At 36.0% G+C, this 19,826-nt stretch overlaps 4 protein-coding genes across 4 annotated transcripts; 3 read left to right on the forward strand and 1 right to left on the reverse strand.

The window, feature by feature from the left end:
* The first annotated feature begins 1,455 nt into the window (after positions 1-1,455).
* LOC113719370 (uncharacterized) lies at positions 1,456-6,008 on the forward strand. Its single transcript, XM_027244584.2, has 11 exons — positions 1,456-1,712; positions 2,534-2,687; positions 2,863-2,934; positions 3,336-3,407; positions 3,780-3,851; positions 3,946-4,089; positions 4,200-4,280; positions 4,368-4,439; positions 4,553-4,624; positions 5,570-5,641; positions 5,723-6,008. The coding sequence occupies exons 1-11, from the start codon at positions 1,619-1,621 to the stop codon at positions 5,811-5,813; spliced, it is 996 nt and encodes a 331-aa protein (XP_027100385.2). The 5' UTR covers positions 1,456-1,618; the 3' UTR covers positions 5,814-6,008.
* A 228-nt stretch (positions 6,009-6,236) lies between these two features.
* LOC113719368 (pentatricopeptide repeat-containing protein At5g66520-like) lies at positions 6,237-8,244 on the reverse strand. The gene has a single exon (XM_027244583.2). It carries the CDS (start codon positions 8,100-8,102, stop codon positions 6,480-6,482), a length of 1,623 nt encoding a protein of 540 aa, XP_027100384.1. The 5' UTR covers positions 8,103-8,244; the 3' UTR covers positions 6,237-6,479.
* Positions 8,245-9,996: 1,752 nt separating this feature from the next.
* On the forward strand, positions 9,997-12,974 carry LOC113717884 (heparanase-like protein 2). The gene is made up of 9 exons (XM_027242727.2): positions 9,997-10,358; positions 10,458-10,494; positions 10,984-11,164; positions 11,271-11,425; positions 11,531-11,764; positions 11,858-12,047; positions 12,155-12,280; positions 12,374-12,473; positions 12,615-12,974. The coding sequence occupies exons 1-9, from the start codon at positions 10,137-10,139 to the stop codon at positions 12,924-12,926; spliced, it is 1,557 nt and encodes a 518-aa protein (XP_027098528.1). The 5' UTR covers positions 9,997-10,136; the 3' UTR covers positions 12,927-12,974.
* A 3,846-nt stretch (positions 12,975-16,820) lies between these two features.
* LOC113718847 (uncharacterized) lies at positions 16,821-19,257 on the forward strand. Its single transcript, XM_027243767.2, has 6 exons — positions 16,821-17,102; positions 17,338-17,438; positions 17,703-17,960; positions 18,131-18,506; positions 18,662-18,743; positions 18,830-19,257. Exons 1-6 carry the CDS (start codon positions 17,077-17,079, stop codon positions 19,019-19,021), a joined length of 1,035 nt encoding a protein of 344 aa, XP_027099568.1. The 5' UTR covers positions 16,821-17,076; the 3' UTR covers positions 19,022-19,257.
* The last annotated feature ends 569 nt before the right edge of the window (positions 19,258-19,826 follow it).

Below are 19,826 nucleotides of genomic sequence, written 5' to 3' on the forward strand. Positions count from 1 at the left end.
CTTGATTTTGAGGACTTTCGTTTATTTATTTAGTTATTATTTAAATTTTTTTTAGGAAAAAAAAGAAGTAAAACTTAAGCAACAATATAACCAATGAAAGTCGAACTTATTTCAAAAATTATTTTGCTTGCATTATAATTACAGTTATTAATCGAATTTTTATCTTTTCAATAATTTTTTTATGTCACATGCATTACATCACAAAAAATACTACAATAAGTATTCCAATAATATTTGGAATTGCAGTTTATTTGTACTTATATTTCAAATAATCTCGTATCCAAACACACTCAATCATTTTTTCTAACTCAACTATTGTTCTCTGCAAATATGGTGGTCAATACAATTGAGCACTAGTTATAAAGAAATTGAAATTAAAAATTAGGGACAACTTTATACTAAAAAGAACAAAAAGAAGAAGTTTGTGAGTCAAGATGGGAAGTCTTCCCAAAAAAAAAAGCTACTTATAAAGAAATTGGAATTAAAAATTAGGGACAGCTTTATACTAAAAAGAACCAAAAAAAAAGTTACATAAATTACATTAAAAAAATTACATAAAAGGAAAGTCTTGGTAAATTACAGTTGGTGACAATATACAGTTCTACACTAAAACTACATCCTCTCTAAATCTCAACCCTAATCGGTAGAGAAAACAAATTAATAATTAAAAAAAAGGGTAATATCAGAAACCTCACTCCTAATATCACTTGGCATTTTTAAGGTTTTAAAAATATCATTTATCGCCCCTAATAATTGTAAAAAGATGATATTAACGCTCATTTGACACATAATTCATATGTTAAATAAATAGAGCTCAAAAAAGAAAAGAAACAAAAGTTACTTTCTTCTCTTTCTTTTTTCTCCAATATTCTCTCTTACTCATTTTTTGGATGACCATGCAATATTTTATTTGTAAATTATAATAAATTGAATTTTGTTTACCTTTTACTTTTTGTGATTGTGATAGAGTTTTGCTTATTTTGAGTTAATTTTTATAATGATCAGTACAATTTAAAAGTTGGACACTGGTTGAGAAGAAGTTGGAAAAAAATATAAAATTCATAAGAAATCGATTTTGAACATATACAATTAAATGATGCAAATGTATTTCTTTGCAAATATCTTTTTATTTTTCAAATTTATATTTTTATAGACTATAGCATTATGATGTGGTAATACTATTAGAGATTATTTTTTAAGTGATAGTTCTCTTGAAGTAAACCAAGTGATTTAGGAATATTTGTATTTAGCAAGTAAAAGGGTAGTATAGGGTTTTTAAAACTTTTATTACACAAATAATAAAAGTAAGTGAAGTAAGTGATATTTTTAAAACCTTAGGGGCACCAGATGATATTAAAAGAAACCTCAGGGGAGGTTTCTGATATTATCCCTAAAATTCGGGAAACGAGAAGAAAAGAAATTTATGAAGCAATCCACCGACGAAGTTAAGTAGTCATCCCCTGTCTTCCGCGTCGGCGATAGCTGGACTGAGATCTCATCACTCGGTTACTCTTCTGATTTGATGCTTTGGATTCTGAATAGTGAAGTCTGAAGCTTAAGATTTTTTTTTTTTTTAAAAAAAAGCCAAGAGGGACGACGTCGTTGGCATTTGGCCGGAATGGCGAGTGATCGTCGGTGGTCCTCGGCTTTTCTTCTCCTTCTGCTTTTGCATTTGAACGTCGTCGTTTACGGCAAAACTCTGAAGCGAGATGGTAAACTTGTTAATAATTTACTTCTCCCCGCTGACTTCTTTCTATTTTCGCTTCGATCTGTTCTTCTAATTTTTCCCCTTTTCATCAATTCCCTTTTTTTCCCATCATTTTTCAGTTTCTTCTTTGGTATTGTCTTTCTGGATGGGTAATTCGCTACTTTATAAAGTGGAAACTGTCATCGATTACAGGCGGATTTAGAAAGTCATCATTATTGCTGATTTAAACCATATTTACGTGTGTATTATCTTGTTAATTAGTGGTTGTAGCCAAATAATTGATGTAAATTAATGCATTTAAGATACAGTTGAAGTGGTATCATTTAGCCTGACATTTATTGCTTATTCTGGGTGATCAATTTGATTAGACAAAAGCAGATTTATCTGTTTAATTCCAACCAGAAATAAGCGCTTATGAGTTTTCTGATTTTTTCCTTGTTGAATTTTGATTGATCATCCGATACTTAGCACAAGCGGCATAGTAGATTCTTGAACAAGAGCTTCTGTTTGTAAAATTTACGTTGGTTGCCAGCTATTATAGTAATTTGCTGCAACCAGACAGAGATAAAGACTGGAATAATCAGGCTGCTAATGCATTCCCAAGTTGAGCTTAGAGGAGGCTTTGTGGATTCTTATTTTGGTTAATTAGCTTAGTTCTTTGTAAGCTGTTGAATTATGGATACTATACCAGGCATTTCAGTGAACCCGATTATTGAATTATGGATGGCCTTTTTTAGCTTCTAGGGTCTGTTTGTTAGCTGAAGATCCCTCTTGCTAACTGGAATCAAGGATGGACTAAGCTTAATTATTGATATGTGATTGCAGTTAAAGCTCTAAATGAGATTAAAGCTTCCCTTGGATGGAGGGTGGTTTATGCATGGGTTGGAGAAGATCCCTGTGGAGACGGTGATTTGCCGCCCTGGTCTGGGGTTACATGCTCGCGGTCCACAGTTGGGGATTATAAAGTAGTCACTGAACTGTAAGTTTTGCTGCTTTGCCATTTTTCACATCTTGGTCTATTGTTAAGGCTTGAGTTTCACTCAGTTTTTTTAGAGTCGACTTTTCTCATTTTTCGATGGTGCGTCTGAATTTTATACAGTTGCAAGATAATATGTATATTTTAAAATATCTTGTTCTTCGTTCTGGATGTGCAGGGAAGTTTATGCAGTTTCCATTGTCGGCCCTTTTCCTACTGCTGTGACTAATTTGTTGGATCTCACGAGACTGTATGGTTCTTACTGTTCTTATTATGAATTTCTTTTTTCATCTGATGTTGTAATCAGTTTAGCACTTTACTTTCTCAGTTGACTTGCTGCCTGTGATAGATTCCTTCAAAACATCAAGCTACCAGAAGTTTCAGAGACTTGTAGTCCTTTCTTCTCTAGTCTCACTAATATGTAGTGTTTTAGATTTGACAATTGCTTAAGCTGGTTGTACATATCATATCTGATCCTGTAGTCCGTAGGTAGAGTAGAATACCTGAATATGTACCCTCCCAACCCCCTACCAGGCTCAGGGACATGTTGAGTGCAATCATGCATTGTGTTGCTTACACCTGTTGGAAATGTGTTCCTTGTATTTATTGATTGAACTCATGAATTATGCTTTGTTTTTGTGCACGTTGCAGGGATCTCCATAACAACAAGCTTACGGGACCAATTCCTCCTCAAATTGAGCGTTTGAAGCGCCTCAAAATCCTGTATGTCTCTTATAGCCACTCCCTCATTTGATTAAATATTAGTACCTCTTGAGCTCATGCAAAAATGGCAATGGTTATTTCATCTCAGATCTCCGTTTATAATCAGCATCAGACGAGAAATTTGATAACTGGGTTACACACTAAAAATGTGTAAATGTTGACACTCAGATCCTTGAAAAAACATTGAAAACTTAAGTGCTCACTCATCTTCCTGAAAGAAATGCATTAACAAATTGGAAAAATTGCTCAGTTTAACTGTTTCTAAATAGAAGAATTAAGTCGACCACATTTTATAATGCTACTACCCTTTCTTTTTGCTCAACCGCATTGTTTGGTAATTGTTTCCCTTTTTTGGTTGTGTTATTCTGTTAGCAATTTGAGGTGGAATAAGCTTCAAGATGTCATTCCTCCTGAAATAGGTGAACTCAGGCAACTAACACATCTGTAAGTATTTCTCTTCCACATGCTTGCTTGTGATGATAGAAATTCTCATAACAGTCTACATATCTGAAATACGACCTCATATGATATTTTGCAGCTACCTGAGTTTTAATAATTTCAAAGGTGAAATCCCGAAGGAGCTTGCTAATCTTCCTGAGCTTCGTTATCTCCAACTGCATGAAAATCGTTTTACTGGACGGATTCCCCCTGAATTGGGCACTTTACAAAATCTGCGACACTTGTAATTTTCTATCAATACTTTGTCCTCTGTTCTTTTCCTTTCCTTTTTTTTCTTCTGCAAGACTTGTTTTAAATTGTTGGTGATCCCACGTGCAAATGAACTTAATGCAGGGATGTTGGTAATAATCATTTGGTTGGCACTATAAGGGAACTCATAAGGATTGAAGGATGCTTTCCAGCTCTTCGTAACCTGTAAGCTTCTTTAAGTAGGATTTATTGCATTCCAACTATATTTTGTTGGGATATTGTTGGATAACTGTTAATGCAACTGCTGTGCAGTTACTTAAATAATAATTATCTTACGGGAGGCATTCCGGCACAGCTGGCAAATTTGACAAACTTGGAAATCTTGTAAGTTTGGATGCTTATATGAGTATAGTGGTCTTCCCATTTTCCGGATCAGTTGATCTTTATATCTCTGTAATTATTAAAGTCTATTGTTTTCATCCTTTCTTCTGAAACAGATATCTATCCTACAACAAAATGTCTGGAATCATTCCATCTAGCCTTGCTCATATTCCTAAATTGACTTTCTTGTAAGTGTTCATCGCGGTCAGTTGTATTCTACTTAATCTGATGCTGTTGGCTCACATTTGATGTCTCTAACGTGCTTCATATGCTTGTAAATAAGTAGGCGAGGAGTAGTTGGGTTTAATACTACCTGCACGTGCATGCCCTAGTCCTGTCAAGTAAACAAGTCTGCATCTTTATACTTGTTTCCTTTTTCCCCTTTTATTCTTGCTGAGAGATTAAAAATAGTTCAACTCATTAGGTTCACACAAGCAATAGTGTTCTCGCCTTAGCATGTTTTAATTTCTTGAATTGTTTCACATTCACAAAAGAAGTTGAAAACCTAGTTGAATTTGTTATTATTGGTGTTGAAATAGGCTATTCGACTCTTAAAAGGTTGCATTGATGAATGATCAAACTTGCAATAATGAGGACTTTCTTGTCTCATTTTTTCACCTTCCCAGTTGCTATTCATGCTTCATTTTCTGTGCATTTCTGAAGATTAAACCTTGTTTCGGGGAAAAGGGGGTATTCTGGTCTAGTCTAGGATGTGTCACTTGAGATACTTTGTGTTCAACACCTGCAAAAGAACAGAAATAAAGAACTAGTCTGTCACCTGTTGTATACGTCCAGGCACAATATTTGACCGAAGAACTTTTTAAGTCTTGGATCGAAGTGTGAGTACTAGGTTCTTTATGCCCGTGTGCATTCATTTAGACGGTAACGTGTTGCTTAATTAGTTCACCGGTGTTCAAAAGACTGTTCAAGATAACCATCTTGTGTGATTTTGACTTTGCGAAACATCTTTAACTTCAACATACACTAGCATTAGTACTGATGTTGCGGCTTAGGCATCTTCACTCCTTTATAGAACTTCTACGTTGTTTGGTTGCACATACAACAAGTTATGCTGGGGCCTAAAGCTGTTTTGTCCTGCATTTTGACTGGTGATGATTTGCATCTTATGTTAGGTATTTGGATCACAATCAATTTTCTGGGAGGATCCCTGATGCATTCTATAAGCATCCCTTGGTGAAAGAAATGTAAGTCTGACTTTGCTCATTTTCTGTTTGCGACTTCCAAATTCTGGAAAGTGTTTCAAGGCGCTGATAGTGTTGCCACAGGTACATTGAAGGTAACTCGTTCAGGCAAGGCGTTAGTCCAATTGGGGTTCATAAAGTGCTAGAACTGTATGATACGGATTTCTCAGTTTAGCCTACTTAAAAGCCTCCTGATTTGATTTTATTACAAGTAGCTTTTCATTCTTCCCCAGAAAAGGCGAATACAGGTTATCAGAGCAGATCAGGAATGTGATGTCTGTTCATAGAGTGGATAACTTCCATATAATTTTTGTCTCCTTAGTTTCTTCTACAACAAACAACTTGACATGGAAATCATTTTTATGCTCTATTACTGTAGGTTTTATGCTGAGAAAAACTGTATAAATCGTAGGGGAATATAGTTTTAAAATATTTTCAGTACCAGTAATTCTCCTGGGCAAGGGGATTTCGGGCATAAGAAGAACGCGAACAATTTTGCAGTCATGAATCTCATTAGGAGCTCTAGTTTGTAAATAATAAAAGCAAAGTTAATGCTCTTGGGAGCATAAATCTTATGGCGTCAATGAAATTGAATATATGTGCAACACCTCTCGAACAAATTATCACAATGCAGCTACAACATTTCATATCCCTTCAAAGAGAATAGAGCAATTTACTCAATTTACTCAACTTGACTCGGAAGAGATAACTGTATAAAGCATGTATCCTCAAGGTAAACTCCTATCCAGTGCGTTAGATGAGTGAAGCACTCGTCAAACTCATGCAACCCAGCATGCATGTGGACTGTGGTATAACTGAATGTTGATAGTGCTTATTCGCATCAAATAAGTCGATTGTCTAATAATGCAATGTTGTCTGATAAGAAAAATCTCGAGTCACACCATGAAAAATCTGACTGCTTATGAAGCATCTCCAGAAGTCCACATACTTCATCCATGAGCAAATGCGTCTTCTCGCCCGCAATAAACTCGTGAGCAACACCATTAATCTCCACTGAGCTGCAACCTGGTGCCTTATCTATACCTTGGCTTCGCATCTTCTTGCGCATCCTTTTTGCGCAATCGTATCTTCCTGCAGCAGAATATACATTTGATAGCAGCACATACGCTCCACTGTGGCGTTCAAGTTGCACGAGCCTCTCAGCAGCTGCCTCAGCCAAATGAATTTCTCCATGACTGCAACAAGCACTCAATAATGCCCTCCATGCAATTGTTTCCTCTGAGGAACCATCAGAGTTGGGCATCCTGTGAACTATATTCTTCGCTTCTTCAAGAAGCCCGGCACGGCTGAGGAAGTCAATTATACATCCATAATGTTCACTTCTTGGTTCCAGTCCATACACGTTGCACATAACATCTAACAACATTAAACCTTCATGAGCCAAGCAGGAATAACTACAAGCAGTAAACAAAGAAATGAATGTAATATCATCTGGCCTGATTCCATTCTTTTCCATTTCCCTAAACAATTTAAGAGCCCCTTTGCCATTCCCATTCATTGCAAACCCTGAAATCATGGTATTCCAACAAATAACATCTCTTCTTGGCATTTCATAGAACACTTTCTCTGCCACATCCAAGTACCCACATTTTGCATACATGTCTATTAGAGCAGTCCCCAACTTAACACTCAATGGCAGATTACACTTTCCAACATATCTATGCACCCAAATTCCAATATCAAGACAACCCAGATGAGCACAAGCACAAAGTGCACTAACAAGTATAGCCTCATCAGGTTCAATCCCATCTAACTGCATCAGCCTAAACAACTGCAAGCCTTCCTTAAAGCAGTTATTTTGAACATAACCAGACAACATAGCGCCCCAAATCCCTCTATCCTTCAATTCTGCCTCATCAAAAACCAATCGTGCTCCATATACATCCCCTTTTTTAGCATAACCACTAATCAGTAATGTCCGTGACACAACACAAGGCCAAGGCATTTCATCGAAAACCAATCTTGCTGCTTCCATATTAAGAAAGCCAGAGTACATGAAAATCAAAGAATTAACCACGTAAGTGTTGAACAAGAATCCCAATTTGAAGCAATGCCCATGAATTAACTCCCCAAGATTATAGTTTTCCATGTTAGCACAAGCTTTTAACATGTAAGGAAGCGTATAATTGTCAGGGTACATTCCATATCTCAACATGTCTTTGTATATTGCTATAGTCTTCTCTAGTTCCTTTTTCAGCAAAAGGGCTTTGATCATTGTGTTGCAGATGCAAATTGTAGGCTGTTCAATTTGTTCAAAGATTTTATAGCCATGAAATAAGCTGCCGTGAGCTGGGTCAGAGCAGAAGGCCAAGAGTCTACTAAGGGCATAGCTGTTAGCTCCAAGCCCACATGTAATGGCCTGTCCATGAGCTTGCTTCAGCTGTCTCATATTCCTACATTTTTCCAATAGCTGAAGGCTTCTCCTGCTGGCTGACATTTGCATTGGCCATTCTATCACAAACTACATTTGCAAAATAGAAGGGGCTTTGAGGGGTGGAGGGTGGGTGCCTGGGAGGCGAAGGCAGGGCGAGGGGACGGGAAAGTGTTGTTGCTGATCTTTGAGCGGAAAGGTTGACAGTTTAGGTAATTGATGGCTTAAAGCACGTGGGAGATTAGTATTCAATCATTCCATCCGTTCCATTTTGATTGTAGTCTAGTATCCTTTTTTTTTTTTTTTAATTAGTCCCAAATTATAGTCTAATTTTTAATTAAAAATATAATTAATTTTTAATTTCTCTCAAACAAGTCAAAAAACTCGCGCTATGCATGGTTATAAAGAATGTTATAAAAAATAAATAATTATGAGAATACATAACACATAGAAATTTACTAATGAATAATAATTTAACCTATAAAATATTAAACAATTTTTAGTTCTCTCTTCTACCTTTCCATTTCAAAAATCCCACCCTTCTCTTACTTAAAAATTAAAAATAATAATAATTTTTTGCTACCGTCTACCTAGTACAAACATAAATTGCAACCAAAAAAAAAAGTGGCATAACACATAAAACATGTCATATTAAATTGTAGTAATAGATCTAAAACCAAAATATATTTGTTAAATTCATTACGCAACCATCATATCCAACATTCAGATAATTCAAAATGTATTTTCCAAAATGTTAATTTATTTCTTAATCAACATATCCATTGCATTTGACATAAAATCCATACAGTATTGGATTCTTTCAAGAAAAATTAAAAACAATAAGAATAATTATATTCTAAACGATATACGACTTAAGCGACAGACACAAAATTAAAAGATGGCCAAACTCCTTGATTTTAAAGATTCCTTTATTTGTGTATATCACTTAAGAATGTTGTGATTTTTAGTCGTTGTATTAGCTGGTCTCAAAAAATAATTATCAAGGCTTTGTTTTTACATAATTTTAATTTTTAAATTTCAAAATCTCTGTTTGTTTATTTCGCCTAAAAATATTAAGTAGTTCATGAATTTACAATTTTTGACATGGTCTCATAATTTGTAAACCAAGAATCTTATGCTTAAATTATATACAACTTAAGTAATACAACTCAAGGTCTGGGGTGTTTTTATCATTTTCTCTTTTTCATTTTTGCTGGTGATAATCTAATTCTAGACTAGCTTGTATGCATTTCCAAGCGGTACTGAAGGTCCTGCAGACCTTGAGAATAAAGAAGACACATAATAATTATGTGAGGATACTTGGATTTCAAGCAGCGCTCCCAATCTTTTACTTTCACGTGGAAGGGAGTTATCTTTTTCTTTGAGCAAAGTGAAAATTGATGGATATATGCCACCAGAACTTATCTCTTAGCTAGGATATGTGGCGGATTATCGTATTACAGCACTCTATTTTATCAGCAATATAGTGATTTTTCCTCCTTTTTTTTTTCCCTTTTGTTTTTTGTTTTTCTCTTTCGTGATCGATGGAAGATAATTGGCTATTTAGTTAGTTAGGGACACAATCCAAACTTAATCCCTAAAATCTTGTAAACAATCCAACATTATCCTTTATATTTGTATGATTAATTTTTATAATCTTCTGACTTCATTGGGAGTTTAATATGTTGAGCACACCTATAAAGTAAAAAACGACTCGTCGACATTTCTAAACGTAAACGATGGATACAAACATTTCTAAGCTAAGGAGGTGGGTGGGTTATCCATCAATTTGCTTCTCGTAAAAGATTTTCCTAATACATTTGACGCTCAGAAATGATTTGTTTTGTTTCCCATAAATCCAGGTTAACTGGTACATATGTTGAAGATGAGTTGATATATAGGTTCACGGACTCTGGTACTACTAACTAATGTGTTAAGATATGCCGCAAACGAAGTCTCTCCAGACGTGGGATTCTACATCAGTCCAACGATCTACTACTACAAGCATAAGAAACTTCACCACTTTTTATCATATTATATGAAACAAAAGCAGCTTCTTTGTCACCCACTCAGCAGCAAAGTTTATCTTTTTCCCATTTTGGCAACATGGGCTGTTCGAGAGCTGTGTTTTTGTTGGGTTGTGTTCTTTTGACGTGGTGGCTTTGTCTGTCTTTAGCAGCAGCAGAAGAAGTTAAGGTGAAAGTGAAAGGAGTTACCTCCATTGCCAAGACTGATGGCAACTTCATTTGTGCTACTTTAGATTGGTGGCCTGAAGACAAATGTGATTATAATCAATGCCCGTGGGGAAAGGCTGGAATCCTCAATTTGGTATAAATCATCATGTTTTAAGCTATCATTCCTTGATGGTTTAAATGCAAAAGAAATTTTAAGAATCCACTTACTAATGGGTTTATGACAAGTTTGCAGGATTTGAAGAACAAGATTCTGGCCAATGCAATAAAAGGTTGGTATGGGTTGCTTTGAATCTGCTTATACCTAGAGCAAATGAAAGTTGAGATGCTGATCAACTCCGTGTCTAAATTTCTGCAATTCTTTGGCTTGACAAATATTGAACTGGAAAAAAGAAAGAAAAAATTAAAAAGGATGGCAGAAGTCTGAAATGAGAAAATTTACTCCATAAAATACCGTCTAGCTTAATGTTGGTTTAGGAAACAATTCTACAAGAACTGAGAAGCTATAATTAGATTCTTGTGTCTGTTCCATGATTATTTGTTCTCCATAGTTTTTTTTTTTTTTTGGGAGTAACTCGTAGAAAAGATGGTGGAGCTGTAAATTTATGTGATTAATTTGAAGATGTCGTGGAGAACAAATGAAGGAAAATTGTTGGCATTTGTTCCCTGAATACTGCTTAGGTACATTAGTAGAGGGCAGACAATATCCATGTTTCTGTAGCAAGTAAGTGCTTAAAGACCTTTGATTATGCAAATTGCAGCATTTAATCCTCTTCGGATCAGAATTGGAGGTTCCTTAGAAGATCAAGTCGTCTATAAAGTTGGAACAATGAAGATATGCCCACGTTTTCAGAAACGTAAAGATGGCCTGTTTGGATTTAGCAGAGGTTGCCTTCCGATGAAAAGATGGGATGAACTTCATGCTTTGTTCAACAAAACAGGGTATGTTTGTCTGTTTTAACGTATCTTAACGCTGTTTCTTGGTATGATAAACAGTCAAAACAAAGAAAAGCTCAAACGGATTCTAATTGATATTTGTTTTGCACAGGCCTTTGGTAACATTTAGCTTGAATGCCCTTATTGGAAGGCAAAACCCAGTAGGCGGTGATACTCTTTGGGCAGGAGATTGGAATGCCCAAAACGCCCGTGATTTTATCAACTATACGATCTCCAAGGGATACAAGATCGATTCTTGGGAACTCGGTAACTTACATTGTGATGCCAATTAAGCCGATGAAACGGGCTGGTGTCAATTATTTTTAGTTCTTGCTTTTGCTTGCTCATGGATTGGAACTTGAATTCCCCTAGGAAATGAACTGTGTGCAAATGGAGTGTCGGCAAGAGTTGAGGCTAGTCAGTATGGCAAAGATATGATTGTACTCAAAGAACTTGTTAAAGAATTGTATCCAGATCCAAGCACACGGCCAAAAGTCTTGGGGCCTGGTGGCTTTTATGATGAGGAATGGTTCAATGAGTTCCTTCAGACATCCGGAGCAGGAGTTGTTGATGGTCTAACTCACCATATATACAATCTTGGTGCCGGTTTGTCCCACTATTGACTCAGTTCTTGCTCGTAAGAGACGTTGCCCTTTTGTCTTGCCCGAAGTAAAAGTTGAGAACTTTCCTTTTTTGTAGGTGTCGATAAGAATCTCATCAACAAGATTCAAGATCCATATTATCTTGATCGAATAGCTCAGGCCTACAAGGATATTTCGAGGAGCGTAGACTTGTTTGGGCCATGGTCAGGAGCATGGGTTGGAGAGGCTGGTGGAGCTTATAATAGTGGTGGCAAAGATGTCTCCCACACTTTTGCTGATGGATTCTGGTCTGCCCACTCTCCACCTGCTTGTGAATTTGAAAGGCATTTGCTTTTCTTTCAATTTCTTGATGGAAACTTGTACTGATGGCTACAGACTTTATTGCTTCAAACAGGTATTTGGATCAGTTAGGCATGACATCCACTTTCAACCATAAGGTTTTCTGCAGACAAGCCTTAATTGGAGGAAATTATGGTCTGCTTAACACAACCACGTTCATCCCTAATCCAGATTATTATGGGTCAGTATCTTGTGGTTTTTTTTTTTTTTTTTTTTTTTTACATATCCATACAGCGATCGACAATCTGATTAACCTTTTGCTGCTAAATTTCAGGGCACTTTTGTGGCATCGATTGATGGGGAAAAATGTTCTTGCTACCACATATGAGGGCTTCCCTTATTTGCGTGTGTATTCTCATTGCTCAAAGACTAGCGTAAGATCATGTTTCACTTTCAGCACTTAGCATTCCAACATCATATTTTTTTATAGAGCATTCACATAATTTCAAGTTTCTATTACTTGCTTCACCAGTTGTTTCTCATCTTCTACTCACATTTACTTCTGTTTTTTGCAGTCTGGCATTGCAGTCCTGATAATGAACATTTCAAATTCGACCCGTTTTGAAGTTTCAATTGTGAATGACTACAATATGGGCGGCAAATTTGAAGTTGGACAACAAAGAGAAGAGTACCACTTGACTCCAAAAGATGGAAACATCCAGAGTGATGTATTGCTGTTAAACGGGACTCCACTGAAGCTCACAGAGGCATCTGATATCCCAGCTCTAGAACCGCAAATAGTTGATGCTTCTAAGCCTATTACTGTTGTACCTCATTCATTTGTCTTTGTCAATTTGCGAGGCTTTAATGCCCCAGTTTGTGCATAGAACTGAGGATGTGCATTTGCCTTATTAAAGATTTAATCACTTTGGTCATGCAAGATCTCGTTAAATATGAGTTTGTTCAGTATCCAGTGCGGAGAACTAATCCAAGCTAGTTGTAGCCAGAGTTTCCTCTTGTTTAGTTAACTTCTTTTTCATTCTGATTCATCACAGATTTAGAATGCAAGTTACAGCCAGTTTTCTATCCTTTGATTAGGCCTGTCAATCGGACCTAATGAGCAGGGGCTTTCATAAGTTCAAACTCAATTCATTTAATTTGTAACATTTTCAGGTTTGGGTTATGAGTTTCGGATTAATAAACGTGAAATTTATACTCAACTCATATAACATTCGGGTTGTGAGCCTTATTCAGATTTAGGCCAAACTCACTTATATATTACTCCATAATTTTCTTAACATAATTACTATAACTATTAAATTGTAAAACTAATTTAACATTTACAAGACTACAACATGAAAACTAAATATGAACAAGTAATAGTTCTTAATATAGACCAAAAATTTTCAATAATACTTATATCTAATTCGTTCAAAATATATGAAAAATAGTAATAAAACATGCGGTTATAAACCAATACATCTTCCAAAGTTGGAACTTCTTTATAGTCTTGTGATTTGAATCCAAATACGCTTGATGATTTGTATTTATAGACCAAAAAAAAAATCAACCAATATTATACCAACACAAAAATTTACTCAACCAATAAAAAAAGTTAGAAATTCAGTTATGCATTACTAACATTATATCTCAAGAAAGCTCGTAGAAGAATTTTCAGATGTATGTTTGTGTTTTAAAATTTGTATATATTTAGTATTTAGTAATAATATATTTGGATATATAATTATATATAATATCAAAATATAAATATTATATATATAGGGTCCGGCCTATATCGGGTTTGAACCTAATGAAACCCAAGTTCGATTCATATTTAATTCAGACCTAATTTTTAAGCTCAAATTCAGACTAGTTCACTAAAAGGTCAGGCTCATCGAACTTTTTCTCGAGTCGAACGAGTCGAGTTCAGACTGACTCGACCCCATTGACAGTCCTACCTTTGATGTCGACTTGGTTTTCTCTTTTTAGTCATACTAGTACTATTCAAACATTATGCTTAAGAGCAATGTTATTAAACTCCGATCGGATAGCGACTCGACTAAATTACTGGGTCAAAAGTCAATTGATCCAATCGATCCTACCGTTCTAAAAAACTCGCTAATGTCGGCATGATGTCATAATTATTTTATGTTTTATATTGAAATTAAGTTCTTGGTTACATTCGACGAACTATAGAAAATGTTTCAAAAATATTAAACTTGCGATCAAATATACACCGAGTAATTATATATAAAAATGTAAATTCATGGATTAAATATGTCTATTCTCCAAAACTATTTGAAAAACTAAATTAAAGCAAATTAATGCAAGTTGGAATCACTGATGCTAAATTGATAAAATCATAGGAATGAAAACATTTTGATTTAGAGATTATTCAAGAAAACAAGTTATTTTAGTATTTACACTAAGTGGATGGCGTTTTCTTATTCTTATTAATAAATGAAAGTGTTACAATTTAAGTAATTCAAATTATTTTTGGGGAAAAGAAGAAAGAAAAGTTTGAAAATCGGGTCAACCAATCAAACTGGATCACTGATTTAACCGATTTTTTATCATAGCGATTTTGTGTTACAAACCAACTTGAAAAAAGATCGATTCACAATCGGACCGGTTGAACCGGCCGATCTGGTCCGGGTCTAATAACACCATTTAAGAGGAGATATCATAGGAACCCAACAAATCATGTATCCGAATTTACCCCAACTTTCAGTTTTGGCACCCAAATTTGGCTGAAAAGGAATATGAGTAAGAAAGAAGATAATGGCTAGTGCCTCTGAAAATGGAAAGGAAGCATCTCGGCCCCTTGAAGCAAAATCACATGACATGGAAAAGATTCTTGGAAGAATTTTTTTTGCAATTCTTTTCTTCCAGCTTTTGACCCGAGACTTTGAGAGGTAAAAGGCTTAAAAAGTTTTTAATTGTCTAGCTAGAAAGGGTTTGATAAAAGTTTAATTGTCTAGCTAGAAATGGTTTGATAAAAATTTAGTTGTCTAGCTAGAATGGATTTGAAAAATTGCAAGAAGCAAGGAATGCCTTCATGGTGAGGCATGCCATCGTTGTTTAACATCCAAAACCAGTCTTTGAATGGAAATGTATTAAACTTTGCTCGTCTCCTCGCCCCTGAAGAGCCTGTATTCAACTCTTTTAACTTATAAAACTTTTCTCTTTCCTTTGCTTCTCCTTTCAAATAAGTGCCAAGGCATGAAGCAATCAAACAAAAGTCTCAGAGATGTACTGAATTTTGTAATCGCCGGTTGCGACACCACAAACACAACTCTTTCTTGGGCTATATACATGACAATGACTCATGAAGATGTAGCAGAGAAAGATTTACACAGAACTAAAAAAAACTAGAGGAATCCAGGGCAAAAGAAGAAAACATCACATTGCACAAAGGAGAGATGATTCTGATTCTGATTCTGAATCATTCAGTAAGAGCGTAATGTAATTTGCAGGACTCCTCAATTATGAGTTCTCAGGCAGGCTAATTTACTTGCATGCTGTGATCAGAGAAACACTAGTCGATTATATCCAGCTATTCCTAAGCTTAGCCCACTTCTAAATTTGGTCAGTGTAGACCGAGAAAATCATGGTCTATTTTCCTTATCAATATATGCAGGATCCCAAGGGCATCCTGGAAGATGAAATTTTACTAAATGGAGCCAAACTAAATGCAGGAGGAATGGTAAGGGCGCAATTTACTTCTATAGTCTATGACTATTTTCGCTGACAAAAATTAACCAAAAGCTTTACATTCATCATGGCTTATCCCTAAACATTTATAAGCATAAACAATAAGAGTTCAAAAAATCCTTTTAGTCTCTTATATCATTTGATTGTTACCTGTCACCTGCAGGCTAAGCCGAGAATATATATGCCTTGGGAAGGATTCAGCATATTTACAGATGAAGTTGGCACTGGCCATCTTATGCGGATTCTACAGATTCGAACTGGTGCCAGGGCACGTTGTGAAGTATGGGATGATGACGATCCTATCCAAGGAACATGGATTAAAAGTTTCAGTTTCAAGAAAAGCTGAAGCAAAAACTTTCTATCACTTATAGCATCCAAAGTCGAAGCAAAAACTATCAGCACTCGACAGAATTACCGACAATTTATTGAATATTTTACTGTCAGCCCATGATTCTACAGACCTTTTCTTGATACAAAAGTTGCAATGGGCATAATCGACTTATTTAAATTCCCAAATAGTATAATTTAAGGTTACAACATGCCATATCTGAATTCTCACGCAATAATAGTTAAAGTTGCACCGAGTCAACTAATTTTGCACTGGACAGGTATCTTTCAAATGTTTTGAGTTTTTCAGTTCAAGCCATGGTTGTAATTTGGTTAAGCATGTACAAGGTTCAATATCATCCAGTATATCATATAGTACGAAATAAGTCTTTTTCGAATGATTTGTAACTCTTTGTTAAGCTGTATAATTTCGTAATATAAGCACAATTATTATACATAGGTCTCATATGAACAGCAACAGAATAGGTATTGTAAAATCGTACAAAATATTAATAAAACTTACTTTAAAATTGTACAAATTATTATAACTTATTCAAACGATGTTATACTGTTCAGGATCAGTCGTATATAGACAACTGTTGCTGCCCATTGGCTGTATATAAAGCACATTTGGCCACCGAACAAATCATCAGAATTGCTAGACAATAGCATAGGTGTCTATCTTTTAGATTCTTGGGTTGAGACTTGAGACGTGAAATACCTAAATGGAAACCATACAATCTTCTGCAGGCTAGAAAAAAGTTCGATTATTTACTATTAGAAGTAAGGAATGCCTTTCTTGATAGTTTAACATCCAAAGCCAGACTTTCAGTGGAAAGGCATCCAACTTTGCACCCCTCCGAAGCCTACATTCAGCTGTTCGAATAAGAATACTTTTCTCTTTCTTTTGCTTGTCCTTCAAATAAGCGCCAAGGCATGAAACGATCAAATTCATTTCTCCCGTAACTCGCTTCAGATTTGGTGCTGTTGCAAAGAATGGATATCTTGTTCAAGCAGTTGAGGTAACTTTGAGTATACGATCATGCATGCAAGCACTCATGTATCGGCATGTTCTTTGAGAAAGTGTTGTTTTTAAACAGAGTTGTTAAATAAGAGAGCAAACTATCAAGACTTGATAACTTGATCTTCTCTTGTATTTAAATGATCTGTCTGTTTCTGAACTCTACGATCATGTATTGCACCTTACGTGTATTAGCCATCTCTCCTGGCGTTGCTGACTTGGAACTTCTTGACTAGGACGAAATATCCTAATTTACCCCGGGGAAGCAAAGAAGGCAGCAGCTCGACAGCAAAAGATGGCACAACGCCACCCCAGAAAACTCAATCGTTCAAAGGAGGTATATCTTGAAATCAAATCCGTCCGTATTTTTCTCAATTATGAGAGTTCCTATTTTATATTCAGTTCTTTCTTTTCCCTCTTTTGCTTTCTGTTCAATAGTTTTGGAACTTGAAAAATAAGAAAACTATTTGAGTTGAAAATGACTCCTTTCTGTTGTGAAGACAAAAATGACCCATCTGGGAATTTTGAAAGCAAAATTAGAGGGAAAGGAATCGCTGGTGTATTATGCTACAGTAATAACTCAACCAACCGAGTCTTGCAGAGAGAAAAAGAAGTCAGAGCTGGTTGCGGAGGCAGTTTTCTCGATCGATGAGCAGAGGCAATGAGTCAGCCAACGAAGAGGAGTATCATACTGCAGTTGCAGCAGCTGCCTTTGCTGTTAAATCTCATGAAGAATCAAGAACAAGAGATGAGAGAAGGGGACTTAGCATTCGAGATGCAGCCCTTCCTCAGATCAAGAGCAGCACAGAAGACAAAGCTCCTGTGCCTGACAGTCGCACAAAATCCATAAAATTCTCAGGTGGGTTGGAAGACATTAGGGGAAAACTAAAGGGTACAATATTTGCAACGTAAAAGATTTGAGTACCAAGAATGTTTTTACTTACGGAGGCAAGATTCAGGACTAAATTTGTGTGAATTTAAGGGGAAAGAGTATCTCCTACCATTCCTTAACTATGTCTTGTGCAACAGGTGAAGTTGCAATGCCAAACTTGGATGATCCTGACAGGAGGGTTCAGATAAGCACAGAAGCAAGTGAAAAAATGCCCGAAAAAGCAGTTGTCCCTGTCCCACCAATCAAGAAGAAGCTGTCCTTTGCGGATACTCAACCTGAAGCTGCATTGCCTGGCAGGGAGGCCATTAAACCCACTAAAAAAGCTTCAAGTTTCGACAGAACATTCAGTAGAAAGCCAGAGATCAAAGAGCCAAAGCTGGAAGTTCCTGCACCTGTTCTGCCACCATTTCTACCTGGTGACACCACCATTAGGCAGAGTCCAAAGAAGCCAGGAAAAGGAGATACTCGGGCAGATGTTTGGGAGGAGGACGAAATGGCTAGGATAAATGAAAAGTATGTAAATCATTTCTTCTAATTAATAGGAAAAGAAAAGGAAAAAAAAAAAGAAGAAAAAGAAATTAACTCCATCTTTAGAGTACCTTGGGAAGTTCCTTTAATAGGTATCCATTTAGATAGGTATCAGTTTGTCAGCTAATAAACCTTTTCAGGTATGAGAAGAAGAGGGTCAAAATTCTCGAGTTGGAGGAGGAGGAGAAGAAGGCGGCAAAACGTCGATTAGAAAGAACAGAGGTTCTAATTTCAGTCCAACACCTATTTTGCCAGAAAACAAGTAATACTGATGAAATGGATCTAAGCTATGAACTAAAATGTTTCAGGCTGAATTGGACAAAAGAAGAGCGAGAGCAACGCACCACTACCGTAGTGAACTTGAGAGAATTGAAAGCATTGCCAGAGGAGCAAGGTCTCATGCTACAGAAAATCAAAGATATGAAGAGTCCAAGGTGAAAGAAAAAGCAAGCAAGTTCAGAATGACAGGAAAACTTCCGGCAGCATTTTGGTGCTTCTAAAGATTTAGCACTAAAAATTTAACACAGCAACTGAATATTCTTTGGACAAAGTTTCTAACGATTGATCTATATTTCACATCCTTTTATTTTCTTATGAAATTGTGTGAATCCTGGGCTTGGATTCTTATGTTTACCTGTTCATCAGTGAGTATATTCGTTTTTGGTCATATACAAAACTTCAAAGACATGGAATTTACAGTGGCAATGTATATGAACGCTGAATACTGATTCGTTTCTTTGTTGGCAATTATAGCGATAACTTAGTTCGAGAATGGAAAACTCTAAAATTTGTTATCAGCATTACACAAGTGTCCTGTCTGTCAAAGAAAATAAGGAAACTCTGGATGTATAACTTAAAATATATACATATATATATATACACATATATATACAATGTACTTTACCAACACTACGGGATCACCATTATGGGGTAAGAACAGCAAGATATGGCAAATGCTTGGATGAAGGTAAAAGGTCCACAAGGAATGGCTGTCCAATCCAGAAAAGATCATCTACCAAATGCTGAGTTATTTTTTGATAACCAAGGAGACATTTGGTATTATAAATCTCAAGCACATCCACTACGAACCAACAGAAAGAAACTTTTGGGGGGGGGGGGGTGTTTAACTCCTTACCAAGCAGCTGCATCCGAAATGTCTTTTGCGTATGTCCTCTGATCAATAATCCTTCATGTGATCAATATCCACTATGCTATCCGACTAAATATCTTCTGTAAGAATGGCAGAAAGAAAGTTTTCGCAACTCCATCCCTAGTATATTACATCAGAAATGTCTTTTGCATATG

This window comes from Coffea arabica, chromosome 11e, assembly GCF_036785885.1.
Source record: "Coffea arabica cultivar ET-39 chromosome 11e, Coffea Arabica ET-39 HiFi, whole genome shotgun sequence".
NCBI classification, from domain to species: domain Eukaryota; kingdom Viridiplantae; phylum Streptophyta; class Magnoliopsida; order Gentianales; family Rubiaceae; genus Coffea; species Coffea arabica.